This window comes from Synchiropus splendidus, chromosome 15, assembly GCF_027744825.2.
Source record: "Synchiropus splendidus isolate RoL2022-P1 chromosome 15, RoL_Sspl_1.0, whole genome shotgun sequence".
In the NCBI taxonomy this organism is placed as follows: Eukaryota; Metazoa; Chordata; class Actinopteri; order Syngnathiformes; family Callionymidae; genus Synchiropus; species Synchiropus splendidus.
In genome coordinates, this window is record NC_071348.1 from 72,510 (window position 1) to 92,455 (window position 19,946).

The 19,946-nt window shown below is 42.7% G+C and overlaps 1 protein-coding gene across 6 annotated transcripts; it reads right to left on the minus strand.

Annotated features, from left to right (window-relative positions):
• Positions 1-1,266: 1,266 nt before the first annotated feature.
• LOC128772194 (serine/threonine-protein phosphatase 2A 56 kDa regulatory subunit gamma isoform-like) lies at positions 1,267-19,903 on the minus strand. Of its 6 annotated transcripts, XM_053888363.1 has the most exons (16): positions 19,783-19,903; positions 19,357-19,416; positions 16,584-16,746; positions 7,501-7,700; positions 5,877-5,987; positions 5,720-5,812; positions 5,515-5,645; positions 5,371-5,430; positions 5,195-5,303; positions 5,081-5,134; positions 4,757-4,927; positions 4,554-4,681; positions 4,393-4,494; positions 3,071-3,143; positions 2,875-2,991; positions 1,268-2,787 (listed from the first exon to the last, which is right to left on the minus strand). In XM_053888363.1, exons 1-16 carry the CDS (start codon positions 19,801-19,803, stop codon positions 2,653-2,655), a joined length of 1,728 nt encoding a protein of 575 aa, XP_053744338.1. In that variant the 5' UTR covers positions 19,804-19,903; the 3' UTR covers positions 1,268-2,652. The 6 variants fall into 6 exon arrangements, with proteins under 6 accessions (XP_053744335.1, XP_053744336.1, XP_053744337.1 ...); XM_053888360.1 differs by having other exon boundaries at positions 1,267-2,787; positions 4,554-4,927; XM_053888361.1 differs by having other exon boundaries at positions 1,267-2,787; positions 5,081-5,303.
• Between the last annotated feature and the right edge of the window lie 43 nt (positions 19,904-19,946).

Here is a 19,946-nt window from a genome sequence, read left to right on the forward strand (position 1 = left end):
ACACAGCAAGGTTTCAAAGCTGACAGTCCCCCCCAAAAAAACTGCCTCTGACCGGAGACTCCACCAACATGTCCATTCATCGCAGCAAAAAATGGTCTGGGATTCTGTCATCAATACTTTAATTCTTGTTATTAGTTTTTGTATTCATCATTGGGTGTCATACGGAACATTGAAATGTGACCCTGAACACACCGTGACACAACATAAACCAGAGTGTGACACAGAGAAGCAGCTCTCACACGGTGGGTGTCCAACATTTTCCAGATGACAAATGTGAGTCTGTCTGAATACCCGCAGGTTCATTTGGGTTTGGTACAGATCCCAGCAGGGGAGCGGGACACAAGAGGGAGGGCGGCACTCTTGCGTTGGGATGAAAGAGTGACCTCAGATAAACCTTGTTGGAGTCTGACAGCAGCACCGAGTCGTAGGTCAGAGGACAGATGGATGTCATCGACGTCATATTTGGGTTGGACTGAAGTCTGCGGCCTCCGATGGCACAACAGCAAAATGTGGTTTTCAGATGAAGGTTTTTACGATTGTGAGTTTCGTGCGTGGCCCTCGGCCACAGAGGCTCTTTCTCATGGTCGAGTCAAGGCCACACCTGTGTCAGCACCAGGTGGACTCCACGTTTGTAACGTGGGATGATGGTGAAAGCAGCAATGGAAACGTTGCTAAAAGTTTGTACATTTGATTTTTCAGCCCCTTGTTTTTAAGCTCAAGATTGTACATATTTGTTTAGAGTTAGTTATACAGTGCCAACGATAATAACGATTGGGTTTGCAACCTCTCAACGTTTGACTTTTACTCCAGTTCACTTTTGTTTCCATCTTGGTTCGGCGTCTACAGACGTAAAACCTTTGCCTTTTTGTGACGTCATCAATAAACACATTCTAGTGTGTCCTTGTGTCGTCTTTGTCCTGAATTAAGCTTGATAATGCAGGCAGAAATAACTGAAATGACCCTACGGCTCTGCGACACAGAGTCCAGCAGAGGGCAGCAAAGTCACCCTGACCGATTCAGACAGTACAAACAGGGAGTAAAATGTATATGCAATATTTTAAATAAGATGTCTGAGCACAGGTCCCTGAGTCAAAACTGAGGGTGAAGTGAGCCTGCAAGGGATGGCCAGACCCCAGAAGGAACGGTGGCGTTCAAGTCACATGATTCTTAGCTTCAAACAAAAACCCAATAATACAAATACATTAAAAAAGAAAAAAAAGAAATGTCAACAAACGCAATTCGACCCTTGACAATAAACGACACACAGATCTCTTTTTCTTTAGGATGAAAATATAAAACTCACATGTTCTCTTTATTTATCGTATACAGATGTACATCACTTAAGATTTGGATAAAAGTGCACATACGCAAAGAGCTCATGTATGGTCACACGCTAAAAATGTTTACAAAACAAACAAACAAAAAAAAAGGTCCTCAGTCAATTTACGGCTGCAAACGGGCAACAGCCTCTCTGTACACAAGCACTTTATACAAACAGTTGCGGAACATGAAAGTGAATGGGACGTACAGTACATGAATGGTTCAGTCAGCGAGGGCCACTAAAGCTTCTCAGAGAAACGGTCATGTGAAATAAGAGCTCTAAAGACGGTAGAATTAAAGCATTTTCTTCTTTTTTAATAAGTGTGTGTGTTAAGAGAATGGAACAACATCACAGCAGTTTTATTTACAGTTTGCACATTCAGTTGAAACACTGACAGAAGCTTCCGCAGGCAGGCAGGCGGAATAAAATAATAACTTGGAAGCAGCCAGAGTTTTGCTCCGGCTAAAAAGGGATGAGTCGAAGGAGGAGGAGGAGGAGGAGGAGGAGGGATGGCACCCAGGCGAGATGACCCCAAACACCAGGACACGCAGATCTCCAAGTTTACCAGCTTGTTATCCGCTTGTTTTTCTTTCAAGTTTAACCAGGAAGTGCTTCATTGCTCAGGCGGCCGCTCTGGTCTGAGCCGCGTCGCCATCTTCTGGAGTCCCTCTGCTGAAGACTTGACGCCACTTTAGTCTATAAAAAGGCACCGTGAAAGGAAAGGCCAGCCTTCGACCTCAGTTCCTCTACAGCCTCCAGCAGGTGTGTCATGAATCGCTGGATCATGAAAAGCTTCCTACTTCTCTCCAAACCAGCGCGGGCGAAATGAACAATCTGCATCGGAGCTTTGGTGGAGTTAAAACCAAGAATCTGCATTAAGCTAGTCCCATGGATTTCTCGGGTAAATTCACCAATCTGCATCTGATTTGACGGAGAATATGGGTCACCTGATGTCGACCGAAACCAAGCGACTTGAGCGATGCATGGACAACATTGTTCCTAAAAATACGGCCGTTTTTTTCTAAATCGCAGACGAGAGGGGAAGGGCGAAAAGTTCCCAGACATCAAGAAGACAGCTCACTGAACACCTGAGAGAAGTGACCAGTAGAGGGCAGCACAGTGTCCCACAAGTTCGAGGAAACAGGATGAAGAAAGGGGGGGGGGGAAAAAGACAGAAATGCCACATCTGGACAGAATGACAGACATTTTCTGCGCCGTGTTCCCTCCCTGTGGCAGAGTTGTGTCGGTGTGCTGTTGTGTGTATTCCCTGCGGATGCTGCTGCTGCTGGTATACGGAGGCTCCGGGGACGGGGGAGAGACGGGGGGGCGGCTCAGTGGCCGTCATGGGTCGTCAACATTTCCTCAGCTCTCCGGTGCAACTCCAAGGCCGTGACGGTGGAGATGTCCTTGGGCAGCTCCGATTTCCTCCGCATCAGTGGCCGCTCTCGCCTTTGATCTTTCTGGAGCTGGACACACAAATGAACGGACTAAACCTCGGGATTGTATTGGGAAACTGCAACTATAAACGTGAAAGTGAAGCTTCTCACAACTACCTGTGTGGCTTCCTCCTTGACAGTTTTCTTCAGTAGGTTGACGTCCTCCAGCAAGGGCCCATCCATCTCCATGTCCATCACCATGCCTGAAGCTCCAGCGTCCACATGTATCAGAAACTGCAGCAAACAAAGTGTTGTCGTACGAGGTGAGACCCCCACAAACCTGCCGAATCATGTGAGGTTGACGTGATCTCACCTGCGGGTTTGATTTGGCAAGGTTCTCTATCTTGAGCCACGCCGCTTCCCTTTCTTTCCACTTGGCTTTTTCTCTGTGGGACCACACAACAGAGAGAAGCAGGTCCAAAGATGAAAACAACATAGCGCATAGCATGAGGTGTCCTGGGATGGAGCCTGGAGCTTGTGAGAGCCACAGAGTCACGGCAAGAATCGGAGCGGATCAGACATTAGCCTAACCATGTTTGGGCCACAGATTACTTGAGCTGTGCGCGTGTGTGTGTGTGTGTGTGTGTGTGTGTGTGTGTGTGTGTGTGTGTGTCTGGGGACCAATTCTTGCGCTCCAAATCTATCCAAGCCTCATTTGAGGATGAAAACTTCAAAATAAATATGATTAACCTTGGTTCAGAGTCATGGTGAAGGTCAGCCGTGTGTTTTGGAGGGTTCGGTTTAGGGTGAGAGGCCGGGGAAAGCGTCATGTCAATGAGAAACCTACGGGGCTATTTACATTTTTAAAGTTATCTTGAGGATTATTTCTCTCCGTATGGGGTCCCCACATCAGATTCAGAGTCTGCACCTTCCTGGACTGAGCTGAACGGATCGAGACCATAAGTTGAACAACAGGGTCGAATACTGTTACTATGTCACCAAGGAGGAAGAGGAACAGCTGAGTTTCAGCGCTGCTGGGTTTCGTATGTAGGTGACCGTTTCACCGTGTCAGAACAAAGTCATGAAGGTGCATCGTTCTTGAGATATTTCGGTGCAGTCCTTCTCAAATAGTGGGGCGTGGAGCGGTGCCAGGCGGCTGCATGTGACCTCGGGGAACATACTTTTTTTGCCATACTAGAATAAAGTATAATAGCACATCCACTCCATGATTTAAAAAAAAGGACAATCGATGCACTTTAAGTCTTGTCACTCACTGACAAGTTATTCTTCATTGGAAATTGATCTAAATCACTTTCTTTTTTCTTGAATGTTTGATAGGATACAGCTTTATGCAGAAGTATGATAATTTAACAGACAAATGATGCTGTTTGGGGGGGGTTAGAGAGAGAAATGGAAATATGGCATGAAACTTGCATGCATCTTATTTGAATATAAATCATCATAAAACATCGAAGATAAAAAGGCAATTTATTTCAAAATAGTCTTTGATAAATAAACAGAAACAGGAAAAAAAAGACCTATCAGTTGTATAATTTTTTTTGTTGTCTGACCTCAGTAGGGCCACAAAAACACAGGCAAAGGGCCAGATATGGCCCCTGGGCTGCACTTTGTCCAGGTCTGGTCTAAACCATTGTGGACCTGAATGTTGCCTTTCTAACCAGATCAGGCACATACTTGCTTTTCTCTGCCCTGAACTGTTGCGTGCAGTCATCAAACAGCTTCTGGTTCATCTCCATGAAGAGCTTGAGTGCATTGTAGATCAGCCCGTGGATGGTCCTGTCGACACACGGCAGATTGATGAGACAGACTCCACCCGTAACCGTCGCTGGACTCACTTGTTCCAGTGGGTCTTGGAGTTGCGGTAGAGGGCCGGGAACATGATGGGCAGAATCTTGGCAGCATTGTCGCTGATCAGACTCATGATGTACTCATTGTTCCAGTAGTAGAGAGCTCGCTCCGCCACCTGCGGACCACAGCAGAGCACGAGGATCAAACGAGGGGACCCTGGCGAGAGATGAGCCGAGAGTAACTGTCGGACCTGAAAGTGTGGGCTAGAAACACACTTGGCCAGCTGCCTGAAGAGAGGCTCCATGACCTTGACAAACTCGGACGGCTCGATAACATCCAGGATTTCCTCAAGCTCGTTCAGAAACATCACCTCTTTTGGACTGTGAGTCTTTGGCCAGTACTTCAACAAGGCCATCACCGTCTGCACAGACACCAGATCAGTCAATTCTAAACCGACGTGTGATGTTAGTGCTTTAACCAGCTTCCCTGCTGGAGGGGACGGGAAGCAGACAGGAAAGAAACGCAGCTTCGCCACATGCCAACAACTTCAGAGCACAACCAAATCAAATCTTACAGGTTCCGTGAGGGTGCTGTCCTTCTCCAGGAATTGAACCACACAGTACGCCAGCTGAGGGACAGAGAGAGGAGTCAGATAAACATCGCCAAAACCCAAGGAAGCACCGCTCACCTGAGGATGGTAAACGCTGAGAGATTTGACTTTATGTAATGGCAGCAGTACTTTCAGCAGGAAAATCTTGTGCTCTTCTTTCAAGGGTAAGGCAAATCCGTTTATTATGCTGCGGAGAGGTTCAAGTGAAACCAGGGCATGAGCGGAGCAAGTGCAGACCCGAAGCCGTGTCTTACCTGCCTAATATTTCCAACAGTTCCGCTATTCCATTATGGTGCTCCGTTTCATAAATGAACCTGGAAAACAGGACAGAGATGAACACGTGAAATGATGCAAGCAATGCTTGAGAAACACGTACGCAAAAAATGCATGCGACTCACCTATAAAATATATTGTTGATCTGTTTCCTAATATAAGCGCGCAAGCCAAGGAACTTGCCGTAGATACGATGAAGAGTTGTCTTTAAAAAATCTCTTTCTCTCGGGTCTTCACTGTCAAATAGATCTAAGAGCTGTGAATGACAAGACAATAACAATCAATACTGGTAAATTAACTTTAAGGTCATAGAGCACAATATCCACTGACCTGCATTACAAACTTCTGGTCGATATACTTTTTGGCTATATTTGGTTGGAAGTCTGAAGACTCCAAAAACCGTAGGAAGAATTCATAGACCAGCTGCGGAAGAAAACGTTTGGATGAGGGTAAAGGGTCAACTCCCACTGACTCCCGGTGAGCGTACCTGCAGGTGTGGCCACGCAGCTTCTAGCGTCGGCTCGTCTTCCTCCGGGTCAAACTCTGCACCCGTGGGGTTCGATGAAGGCGGCAACGTTCGGAACATGTTCACAGCAAACTGGAGACACAAAGCGAGAATCCATTTAGTGACAGATGTGATGGGCTGAAAACAGCATGATGGATCATTGTATAGCAAGTGACATCATCTCCTTCATATTAGCATAGATTTGGAGCCTTGACCTGAACCATTACTGTGTCAAAGACATAGCATTATATTCACTTATTCAAGCCGTCATCCCTTAAGTCAGTCACTTACTTAAGTTGAGTACTCTCAAGTATGTGTATTGCTGGTTCAGCGCTTCCATCTTTAACACGTAATGCACCTTGAATTGCATGAATGAATAGTGCAATATAAATAAAAGAAACATTCACAAATGTTAGTTAAAAACACCCCCTCAAACCTAGCCATAAAGCACACAAACCTGACAAATACCCAGCAAAGCACAGCCAGTCAAACCTGTGGACAATTTTAAGTGGCCAGTTAACCCCGAAAGGTTTGTGTCACAGGAGAAAGCATCTATCAATAACTTGCTGAATATGAAGCGTTTTGCAGTTGACGTTTTAGAACAGAGTGGCAAAGGTGTACGTTGGTGACGTGTTTCATTTAGAATTAGTCTCATTTAGAAGCATTAATATGAGAATACACTTCACAATAAACATGTGCACAGTTTGCTTTGTCGATCTTGACGATAAAAAGCGTGTGTTGACTACAAAGCTTCCTCATCTGGAAGTGGTCAGGAGTGAAAAGCTGCGGGTCTAAGGGTACATTGTCATGCTGATTTGGAGGCTCGGATGCGCGGATCAAATGAACCCATGAGAAAGAGGTGGGAGGCAGGACGGATGGGAACCGCAGTTTGCCATGTGCCATTCAGGCAGAGATCTCATGAACATCAAAGCACATTTAGAATGGGATCAGTGACCACAGCGCCTTGACCCTGTCAGACTGTTAATGGAGCAGTACAGGTGTGCAACTGAGGCGACAACCTCAGAGCTTTACATCTGCTCAACCTCAAAACAAATGAAATCTCAGTGTTCACAACAAATATTATGAACTTGGGTTGTTGTGATCCACTTCATTTTTACATAACTAACTAAGAGACTTTCCTTTCACGTTACCAAAGAACCAAACAGCTCTTTCATTTTAACTTGAGTACAAGTGGCCAGAAATAAGTAGTACGTTGAACAGGAGAACTAAAACCGTATAAAGTATAAGGCATGATAAAAAGAAAGAATGAATGCATCACAAAAGGAAGAAAAACAAATTACAAGAAAATGGATGGTATAACATGTATACAAAAGCAAACTGTGAGGAATAAAATTGGCCAGCGGGGCAGCGATAATATTAAATGGGGAAAAAAAGATTGAAATATATCAAGAAAAACGCTGGACGGATCATTAATATGAGAAAATACTCTGCCAAAAAATAAATAGAATTTAAAAAGTATATTGTACTGCTTATAACAACCAATAAGTTGTCCAAATTAGCGAGGCAAAGAGACCTTGAAGTTCAGACAGTAGTCAATGAAGCTGGCAGATCCACTGACATCTCTGCCCACGATGAAGCTACTGACCATGTGTACAACTTCCGGGTAGATGGGCTCTGTGATGACGTTCCTGTTGTGGGTGATGTACTCCACCATCTCGCTCAGCGCAGCCCTCTTCACCTCCTTCCATTTCAAGTCGCTCAGCGGATCCGAGACGAAATCAAAGAGGACGCAGCAGTAACGCAGCTTCTGGATGAAGAGCTTCTCCTGGTCGGCTGGTGGAACGTCTGCAGGGGGGGAATGGATTCAACAGTGAGTAGCGGAGCAGTGACGTTGCATTAGAAAGATCCTGTTACTGGACTCAAACACACTGATTGATGTCCAATGAGAGTGAGTCAGTTTGGTCAGGCCACACGTCGCACCCTCCACTCCCCACTCTCTATTTTCTCATATCATTTCTCATATTCACATATGATGTTTGAAAAAAAAAAAAAAAAGAAGTACAAAACCACAGTCACATTTAAGGCTATGTAAAAAAAAATAAGTAAAAAGTCTTATTATTGTTTAAATAACAATTCAGATAGATATGTAATTTTACACACACAACGATATAAAATGAATGTATAATGACGAGGTGTTTTTTTCTATTAGATGATTGATCAGTTCAATACGGCTCTGTATTATCAATTAGAAACTAGCTGCTGTTTGGCGTCATTTCCAGCAGGAGGCAGCCAAGCCCCTCTACAGAAACGATTGAACTTTAAAGGAAAATGAGTTATTACTGCACCTACACATGCCCAAAATACAGCCATCAATTACACATGTCACCTTCAGAGATCAAAACCACTTGAATTGAGAAAATGGCTGACCTCACCTTTTAGTCATTACATCACTAGCGTTACAAGCTTCGGTCCAGAAAGTCATGAGTCGACATAGCACTTAAACTCAAGTCTGCTCACGCGAGGTGCAAAAAAGAAATCAATTATGCATCACAAACAAGCCGAGTCATAGCAAGCCATTCACCTCAGCCATGTGAACATTATGTTCCCGTTGTGTCATGCAGGATTCACTGACCAGCGTCACATGTCAATAATTGATGATGTATTGTCAAAGACAGCATCAGCATGTGGTGCTGATGCTGTCTTTAATAATGCAGCAGCTCCAAATCGGCCTCACAGATGACTGAGCCATGAACCCTTGGATTGCTACACGGTTCTTAGAGACCTCCAGCCATCCGCAGAACTATGAATGGCAAAGCCAGTGGCTGAATAAAGGATCAGCCAAGTTTTTGTTCTTTTCCCTGGAACATGTTCAAGTCTCCTCTCACAGGACTTGAAGGGTTTTCCCTGCATGTACATGAAAAATGCTTCTGTCACACGTCCAGCTGGAAAAGTCAAGTACCACTTCACACTATTCTATAATAGGCTCAGGGGGGCACAGCAGCCTGCAGGATCAAATACTTGCACGGTGTAAATAATATCCACCATCAGTCAGGATGTTTGTTTTTTGAGGAAGTTTTAAATTTCTGTCTGGGCTGATTCTTTTTGATTTGATGACTGAAATAATATACGTATCCAGATACAGGAGTGGTAATATGATACATTGTGATACACTGCTTTCAACAATATATAGTCATTTGAGCCCTCCTTTTAATGTGAAAGATCTGATCATGCAGTACAAAATAACACGGTTACTGTTATGACATCAGTCTAGTAAGACTTTCAGATGAATTGCACAGAGGAATAAATGGTTCCCTTTATCAACAAAATACCTCCAGCGTACAAAAAGAAAATGTTAGTATTGAACACATCACAAATGCAGCAGCAAATCCAAGCATCTATGAATGAAATGTTGAGATAGCATAGACAACATCACACATTCAAGTATGACAATATTTGCATATCAGTATTTTCTCACACCCCAATGTTGGAATTTTACAGAAAATTATGAAATCAATTCAACAAGGGTTGGGGCCTGGATAAGTGGAGCTCCTGAATCAATAATGACTACTCCACTATTGCCACCGACAGTATGTGCGGTGCTGTCCCTTCCCTCACCCCAGTCCAGAGGAGTCATCGACAACTACAACAACAGACATTAATTCAAGGGAAAAACTCATCAGGTTTTGCTTCCCATACTGCTATCCACTCAGCATTTCTTGCGGCATACACAGTAGGTGCCGACTGGAGTCCAATATGCAATATAAAAACATCGAATGGACTGATGACATGCTGGGTGCCCCCAGGCAAAAACGTCTGACATGAAAATATGCCATGAACACAACAAGAAAAGAACAAAGAAACAAACCATATCTACTGGAAAAGGACCGACCACGAATTCCTCCAAGCCTAATACAGGCTTCAACCTGTGTGTCAAGTTGAGAGTCCGCGGTCAGATGTTTCCCACACGTTTACAAGCGCGAGAAAATTCAATTAATTTTCCAGCTAAATGTCATTTAGAAAATATAAACTGATCACATCAGGAAAAATGTTTTTCTACTTGTTCCTTCCACAATAAAAATCATGATTACAGGTTTATAAGACCTTGCAGCCTGCTTGTTCTTTTAAGCCTGGAGGCAAGTTTGAGCAGCGTGGTGTGCAGGAATGGGGACAAGCTATGCCTCAACATATCTGCAACTATATTCAGGGTTAGAGAAGGAATAGTGAGAAGTGCTTGAATATCTTTGCCAGGATGACCTAACTAGGGGGAATAGCTCTGATCGTAGGGTGGTCAAAAACTGTGGAGAGGTTATAACCAATAACTACCCATTGTCAAGTAATCTTTTCAAAACACGTTTGCGATTTGTCATGTAAAAAAATCAACTGTCATATTTAGCGCACAGCCGAGACAAGATATATATATATATATATATAGATAGACAAGATCGGATAATGCCGACCGTGTGCAAGCTCCCAATTGAGTATTCAAAGCATGCAATCGTGGAACACACGTAGCACAATAACTAGTGTGTTTCCGAGGATTAATTCCAATAATATGCAGCGGTTTCGGTGTGCGATGTTCTTGATGTCACTTATGTGCACCTTTTAGTTTCGCTAGCTCTGCTTCCACAATGCTACTTGGGTTTCTGATGAAGCCTGGAACATAAAGCGATGTGCTGCACACACTAAAAAAAAATAACCTTTTTTGCAACATGCAAACAGGAAACCAGCGATCACAAAATGTGACATAGTTTCTAAACAACACACACAAAGAAGCAGCAATTGAATTAGCTTTCATTTTGACTGCAAGGAGTGTACAGTTATTTTTTCTTTTGCACAACTGACAGATGCCAACTGATGTCGATGTGACATTTAAAATGTCAGACTGTTTTTACATGGGACATGTTGATGGAGAGTAGAACTACAACACTGGGACACTAGTGCTAAAGCAGACTTTGAGTTTTTAAATATAAACTGTCACTTCCAGAGTTATTCTGAAGTTTACTAGGGAGTTTTAATAACAGGCAGGGAAAATAAACCATTGCACAATGGCTGGTTCGAATTGTACATTGAAACTTAACAGAGGGAACCTGATATACAGCAAAGAATGCAAGCAAACAATGACAGGCTTTGAACGCACTTCCCATGACATCAGCAGACTTTGTGGGGGGAAGGGAGACTCAGAAGAGGCACCTCATATTTTGGCCCTCCCTTCTAACTCCAGCTAAGTTATGCAGGGCCTGTCTTGTTGGCATACAACTGAACTGCAACTTCTGGAAAAGTAGTCCAGCCCAAAAACAACAAAAAGCAACACGACCACAGCTCAGCTAGAGACCAGTAAAAGCATTCTCCTGTCAGAGGACAAACACTCAGAGCAGAAAAGGATATTCAAATTCCCTGCCCTCACCTCTAAAATGCACGAGGGCCACCGGCTGGAAAGGCCCATTGGAGCCGGGTGCCTCCACAACCATCCCACTAGCAGCTTGAGTACATGCCAACATCAGCAGGGAGGGGAGGAGAGGGCAGCCGGGGCTACAGCGAGGAGCCTGCCTCCATTTTAGCACCAACACTCACAGTAGAAAATGAAGCTCCCCTGCTGCTGGAGAGAAACCAGCACGTCAGTGATGTCATCAGCCACTGCTGCAGCCCGATTGGAGGACTGCATGTCACATGGACTGCTTGTCAAAGTAAATACACGAGGGACTGGATTGGCTCCTGGACTGAAGTCAGGAGTGGGTGAGAGGACTCCAAGGTTTCAAAAAAAAAAAGATGAGTGGGAGGTTTAGAAATGTCAATGAACTAAAAGTAAAAAAAAAAAAAAAAAAAAAAAAAAATATATATATATATATATATATATATATATATATATATATATATATATATATATATATATATATTGACAAGGTATGATGGGCTCATACGATGCGTATCCCGATACAGGAGTGGTAATATGATACATTGTGATAGATTGCTTTCAACAATATATAGTAATTTGAGCCCTCCTTTTAATGTGAAAAGTCTGATCGTGCAACATCTTGGGCACCTCCTTCCTCAGCTGACACACAGGTACAAACATCTGAGTGCACTCGGGCACCATCTCACCATCACAATTAAAGCCCTAATATAACACGGGCAGAATGCAGTCCGTCACGTTGTGACAATGTTCAACACCACGCTACTAATAACACTGCTATTAATGATTTAAAAAGTTTTTCATTAAGAATTATTATAGTCATGTTACATTTAAAGTTAAGCAAATTATTCACATCTAACTTCCTTTATTGTCTAGTAGCAAGTATTGGTTTCAAGACCACGAGAGGACCACTGTTGAAATGACAGACTGACTTCTTCCTAACTGTTATAAAGAAGCTCTGTTCAATAAATAAATAAACAGGGATGCACATGCGTGGAGCAGCACGCACTTGCAGCAAAGGGCAAAACTGGACAGCTTGTGACTTAAGAGAGAGCACTGGAGAATTATCTTGTGTAAATAAAACATAGTCGATTGCTTCATTTCAAAGGTCTGCTGATCCTCACATCACAGTCATCGATGCTTTAGGCTCCAAGCCATTTCCAGAGAAGGCTGCTCTCAACACTATGAGTGATTTTGCTCCAACAGCTCCCAGGAATAGAAAGTTCTTTCAAAAGAAATTATTAATGAGGGTTTTGTTTCCAAATTTTTAAAAACAATGCACATTTTGTGACAGACAAAAATCAGATGTTTCTATTTAGGTAAGGTGAAATTTTAAAAAGAGTAAAAATGAATCAATTAAAAAAACAATTAACCAAAAAAAAAAGCCACCAGAGACCCAAAACTATGATTGTCATGACAATCAAGTGACCACAAAGGTTGACCACAAACAAACGAGTAAAACGCAAGAAACAAAACAGTTGCAGTTTCATCTAATAGTTGATGCAGAAGAGACAGAATGTTACTACATCACTACAGCATACAAGAGAGACTTTAGCAAAAATAGAAGGGCTTTCGCAGAACGATTTGGTCCTCGGTCATTCTACGTCATCACAAGTTTTACTAAGATGGACTAGATTAGACCGGATATTGTACAGGCACATTTGCATTACATCTAAAAAAGTATACTTTTTAAATAACTTGCGAAATTATAATACACAGTAATTACTGTAATGTAACAGGCTCCCTTTTCATCCTGAAATATTTAAAAAACTTACCATTTTACTTTATTAAGCTCCTTTGTAATTGTTTGTACAATATTATTATTCATCATTATTCTAGTTAACTACTTCACAACACACTTCTATAACTAATTTGCCCTTAATCTTTTTCCCTTATACACAATTGTGACGCTTAATTATATTTTTATAATTGAGAATCACTAGATAATAAAACGGTCACAAAAGTATAAATACAAAACTGACTTGCTGTAAATTTAAATCAAATGCCATACTTTCTCTCTAGCGATTTTCTTCATATATCACACTTTCACCAGCAGATGGAGACAAAAACTGCAACTCAAGCAGCTTCACGTCAGACAACACGTAGAAATGTGTTTTGAACATGAATGATCTAAATCTAAACCCAACATACACTGCCTGTCGCCACCTGGATCCTGGATCTGGGGTTGCTGCAGTTGGTCAGGTCTAGGTTCAGCAACATTATGTGCTCAACGAACGAGCTCAGCTGACGACCTGAATATACTGAATGACCAGGTTCTTCCATCAACGGATTGTTTCTTCCCTGACGGCACGTCCATATTCCACGATGACAACGCCAGGATTCATCGGGCTCCAACTGTGAAAGACTGGTTCAGGGAGCATGAGGCATCATTTTCACACATGGATCGGCCACCACAGAGTCCAACCCTTAACACCATTGAGAATCTTTGGGATGTGTTGGAGAAGGTTCTGCGCAGCGGTCAGACTCTTTTAAAAATGAATGCTGAAAAAAATGAAACACTGGATGGAAATACATCTTGTGACACTGCAGAAGCTTATCAAAACAATGCCACAGCCAATGCGTGCTGTACTCAAAGCTAAAGGCGGTCCAACGAAATATTAGAGCGTGTGACCCTTTTTTTTGGGTGGCGACTTTTTTTATTTGGCCAGGCAGTGTATACATCTTTGCCATCACTTAGTTTTCTCATTCACAGTTCAGTCTTCCGTCAGAAGGTGGTACACATGCCTGAAATGAAAACAGGTAAAGCAAGGCGCCTGTTTGGACAGGACGGAGTGATAACATCTACCGGGCTGGTGTTGGATAATGTTCGGCTGAATGTTATACAAGCCAGCAACCGAATGGGGATTAAAATTGAGTAAATCTCGGATTCTTAAAATGTCCCCAAAACACACACACACAAAAAAAACCCACCTGCTAACCATGTTTCAATGAGTCGACAAATTCTACTCCAGATTACGAATGAATGTCCGTGCGGTCACAAGTACTTCACATCACTCTCCGACTTTATCCTGTTACATCATGAATGACATCTGTAATCTGCAATTCCCCAGCTGGGAATCACTTGGTCTTCGTGCTGAGCTTTATGAGCGGCTTGTTTTAAGTATTAAGGGAAGTCACGAACGATGCGTTATCTAATTACCTCTGAGAGGGAAAACAGTTGCGCCATTGATAGATGTGAGTTCTGAGGAACGGGACGCCCCCGGACATATCTACACACCCTCACAGAGGAAAAGACGGTATGAAAGTGAGAAATATGACCCAGAAAATGAGGCAAATCACGTTTGGAAGAGGTTAGTTATTCAAGTACAAAACTTAAAAGCCTGTTCACCGAACGAATTATACACTTCAAACATTTAAGCAAAACGATAAACTTGAGTTTCTCTCCAGTGTGAACAAATGAGTGGTTCATGCTATATAATTCAGCTGTCAAAACTCACTGCTGCAACTACACTGAAGCACAGCAGAAATACATTTTAGTGACCCACTTTCAGGACCAGACAAAGCCAAACAAGCACTTGTGTGGAGGCCAGCCATCACGTCAATACACGACCAGTCCAGGACTACACCCTGGGACAGCGATGCTGAGTGTACTCATGCGCGGCAGCACGAAAACATACAGACAATATGTCCAGAGGCCTCGGGTCATTGGCAAGTTCATGCGGTGCAACGGGAGCTTTGTGCTTGGCCGTTGAAGGAAACATCAATACACATATGACAAAGTGGGTTTCCTTCCGGGGGGGGACTGGCAACATCCTAAAGCGCAGAGAGTGTGGAATTAAAGCATTATCTGTGGATTACCACTAAATATAGATGGCTGGAATAAATTCAGAGCAAAGTCAATGCCATGTATGTCCTCTGTTTGCATTTATTACAGAATGTCATCACCATGTTCAGCGCTAAATTGAAGGCAAGGGAAGCGGCAGAGCACCTTGGTTCCCTCGTGTGTAACCGATATGGGTCACGATTGCTGGGTTTCTTGCAGCCCCCCTAAACAACACTGTCGGCTAAAAATGTTGGGAATAAGCTTTAGACCAGTCTAAACCGGCATTTGATTTTTCAGAGGCTAATTTTAGCATAAAGCATTTCTGTGGTTCTTGTCAAAATACATCGTGCCCCTCTCTTCTTCACATAACACAAGAAACTCCCTTGTTTCTTTCACAAACTTGCATCCGCTTTCCCATCACTCATCAGATCTGAACACACTTTTTGTTTGGTTCCCAACATTACTCACTGGAAACCAACGGACGGATCTTTGTGGGTCTCCAGATTGATATTTATCGGGCGACCTTTAAAACACGATTGGATTTAACTTTACATACAAACATCAGCAGATTTGAAGGAACTATTTGGCCTGTGGGTCTTGAGTTTGGCACATGTGAATGACATCATCATTTGTAAGCACTCAGACACACTTATTCAATGTATGATACAGAACTGTGTACGCGATTTCCTCAGAGAATTTCAGTTCCACTTGATTTACTAACTTCGCTTTTGTCTCATCAAACACCAAACTCGACATCCAACCAACACAATCTCAACACTTCTCAACCTAAAATCACAGTGACCGTGTATCCCACAAAATCTGTCTTTTTTCTTTCTTTTTACAACCTACCACAATATTTTTACCTCAATAATATTTCACAGTCATCCTAAATTTACACGTTATTGTCTTTGACTCATTTTTAGAGTTCATTCCACACAAGACATACAAAGCTAATAATAACGACTGAACTATTTAAAAGTAGGAATAAAAGATAGATACGCTTTTGTCACTAATAAAATCTTTTATTTCTATAATTCCACATGGTGTCTCTCATCTATTCTGCTATCTTGTAACAGACTTTGTCCAATACATTAGGCCATTAGAGGCAGATTCAGTCCATTACAGGTCAGCATTAACCAGTTAGGGCAACCAGTGAGTTAGTGAAAATTCAGCCTTGTCACATTCAGCATGCTACTGACTTACAAGTCACAAGCGATGCAACCAAACATAACACTACAACATGAAAGCTTCTGACTTCAGCATTTGTCATCCAAACACCTTGGTAACAGACTTTGTCGCCATGATTTCCACTGCAATTCTTCTTGTACTTAACTGAGATCAAAATAGTACACTGTAATACAAACAAAATTCTAATAATACACAAACAATTCTGATGCCAGTGCTTTTCTAGCACACTCAAATTGGCATCACCATCATGCAAGCTACATCTTGTTGGTCCCCCAACACATATGATCAAACAGAATGGTGATATAATTCGGTGACAGGGCTCAACGACTGTTAAAGACTGAAATACCTTTAAAGGCGGGCAGCTTCTGAAGCTCCCTGTTATTGCTCAGGCTGAAGCAAGAGGAGCTCTGCTTCTTGTCCTTCTTGACAGGAGTCAGGGAACCTGGCTGCTTCCCCTTTAGCAGCTGCGTGGTAGGAGGTACACTGTTGCCGCTCTTCCTGCTGGAGTTCTGTTGAATGAGGAGAGAGTACGCACGTGAGTGCTCCATATTCACACGCACTATGCTCCAAAACAACTGTTTAAAGGAGAGACAGACTGAATTCCGAGGCTATTTTTAATTTGTTAGCAGGAGAAAAATCCTGTTTTCTTCTCGACATACAAGTCATTTAACAGAAGCAATAAAAATGGGATTAGATACACAAGAAACATACGCTTCTTGTTGGGCCTGCACTTCAAATTACAGACAAGTTTATGTGCTCCAATCTTCTTTCTACATTTGAAGTCAGAGAATCAAAACTGATTCTGGGCTGTGGACATCATTAGAAATGAGTCGATACACTCAAATTGACTCACACTCAAAGCGTGAGCTCAGGATAAGATTTAAAATTTCACTCTCTTAGGTTGTTGCTTAGTCGATGCAGGACGAGGGAATGGAAGTCACTCCGGTGACCTCACCACATACAAGCAGTTAGCGCTGATGAAGATTACTTTCTATAGCTTTGAATTAAAGTGAGACGTTCCATACCACATGCATTTATGACGCTCTGATATTATAATAGCATTTCAGTGACATGAGTGAGTCCTTGATACTGGACCTCAGTTTCTTGGTTTCTTTGCACTCTGGCTTTTCTATCATTCGTTTTCAGAGCAACTTGTAATCAACAGGAGGAAATTCAAGAGGGTGCCTTCGCTTCATGTGCGAAGAATGACTGCATCCGCACCACCAACACCAAAACACATCATACCATCTGTAAAAGATGAATGCAACTTCTGAGTCCAAACCACTATATTTAGATACTGTGGTGACTCCCACCTGCCTGCTGGGTTCCAGTCATTAACGCCAGTCTTTTTTTGTTTTGGTTCAGCAGATGCTGCTGTGGATGTGTGTCAGCGTGAGTCACACAGGATTTGTCTCATTCATTTCAGACTCAGATCGAGACGCCTGCAGTCTGCACTTCTGCAAGACAGGAACCTAACAAGTGGGCCACAAACACACTGTACGGTAAGGTGCAAAACCAAGCTGAGATGCCTCAATTTTTCACTGCAGGATTGACTCATACATGTAACACTAAAGCAAAAATCCTCCCGAAACTCAATTGGGGGGGGGGGGAATTGAATAACGATTCATTGGCATGTCGTTTTTGTTTTTCTAAATTCAACAACCTTTTACAGATTCTTGAGGTTACTATGGGACACAAAACTCAGTTCGTGCTTGGCGTTAAACTAACCCAGTTAAAGGTCATCATCCTGCTGTCTCAATTTTATTGTGGCCAAGTTGATGCACCTATGGAAAACACCGCGGTGTTCCTATCACAATACAGGAAGCAGGAAACAAAACAATTGTTTTTCTGAACCTATTGTACAATAAACAGAGAAGGGAAACCAGCTACGTGGAATGATTTCAGCTCAGTCCTGTCAACTCTCTTAAAACCATCAGTAAATCCATATGACAAAGTCAAGAAGGTCACTTGTCATTCTATTTCCTCTCTACTCCGCCTCGACAAAGTTAATCAGCCTTTCTTTCAACCACTCTCACTTGTCGGTAGGTCTTGTCATCCGTCTCTTCATAATCAATCCGCATTGATATTTTACAGCAAAAAGCCGAATCACAGGGAAACAGGAACTTTTCTGGTCCCTGACACCATGAGCAAATGTCAAGCGAACACCAGACTAACACACATTCCCCACCTGTCATTTCATAAAGCAGGTTGTGGATGAGGTCATCTGCCACACGACAAGTGAAAGTACACAACAATCAATGCGGGTAAAAATAATACAGCGATAAAGCAGTAAAAAGGAGAACTCAAGACATGAAAACAAGAAGCAGAGGTAGAAGTGGCAGGGTTGTGTATGTACAGCTTTTCGCTCGCTGTGGCCAGGAGGTAGAAGATAAAACCAAGTATAAGAATGGGACAACTCTTCAGAGGTTTGAACATGTAGAGAGAAGAGACAGAGGGCAATAGAAGCATCAGGAAAAGGAGAAAGACAAACAATGAAGCTTATGGATGCGGTCAAACAAGTCATGGAGAGACCAGAGTGATTAGGATTGGTTGAGGTGAAGGAGGCTGTGTTTAGGAGGCAACTGTCTTCCAGTAATAAGCAGATGAAAAATGAAGTCAAGCAAATACCTTTTTAAAAACTTTGCCAGCAGAATAAGCCTGAGAGGGATTTTTAACTGTACAAGTCTAAAAATGATTTATTGTTCTTGCTCGCAGTTCTGTGAAATGTGATATTCTAATTCCCTCTTTATCTTAAATGATAAACAAATGTTGCAGCAAACGATCACCCAGACGCTGAGTAGTTAAATCAGATCAAAGACATGGGGCTCTGGCATTTCCATGAACCATACTAAGTCAAACCATTGGATTATTTATGAATAGCATGGAGTATGCGGGGCACTAGCCTTCGCCAGCCAGTCCTGCTTCATATTGGGAAACACTTTGCTGAAAAATCAAAGAGAAACCTTAAGATTGTTCTGTCCTTGTGGAGTCACAGTAAAAAAAATAATGTGACACTGATTTGTAAGAATATTTTTGACAGCTGATGCATTATTCTAGCTGATAACATAGAGCAATAATTCTGGTACAGTCCCTTCCTGTATGTTAGTTACACTGCTCACCTCATGATCAGAATTCTCCTGTCCCCCACTCTTGCCCACTTTGCCAGACTTAGGTGTATCCTAAAAGAAAACATCAAAGATCAGTTGTAAACTCCTGACAAACATTTGAGCAAATATAATCCCAGTCGATCATTGGGGGAGTAAACCTGCAGCTAGCTAACGTCACCAAGACCCCGAAAAGGTGGCGTCAAGAGACCGACGGTCCGCACAACCGTTTGCATGTATGAAGAGCGAAAATACAAGTAAACAATACTGCTCTATGTCTAGTGAGAGGTGAGCGTCAGGATAGCGACTAGCTAACAGTGATTTCCATTCTGCCTGCATTGCTATTATTCCTCGTGGTAACGCGAGTTCGTTCATTGACCGAGAGGCGTTGAACCTGAAGCGAACTTAACTCCGATATTCTCGCGGTAATTTGTGACTCACCTTTTTCGTTTTATTCGGCATTGTACAGACAGTAACCGCCCTTTCTCCCCTCTCGGATTACTCCACTACCAAAACCTTGGCAACTCTCAGGGCACCACACCGGAAGGCGGGTCGCCTCTTCTCCAACTCTGATTGGCTGAAGAGGGTCATCTGACATGAGCGGC

Bases quoted from the DNA above. Each gene is read 5' to 3' on its own strand.
- LOC128772194 (XM_053888360.1), bottom strand. From the start codon at position 19,803: ATGCCGAATAAAACGAAAAAG. The intron at 5,813-5,876 runs GTACGCTCACCG...TTTCTTCCGCAG, and splicing joins CTGCGTGGCCACACCTGCAG to CTGGTCTATGAATTCTTCCT. The intron at 4,928-5,080 runs GTAAGATTTGAT...GTGTCTGTGCAG, and splicing joins ACAGCACCCTCACGGAACCT to ACGGTGATGGCCTTGTTGAA.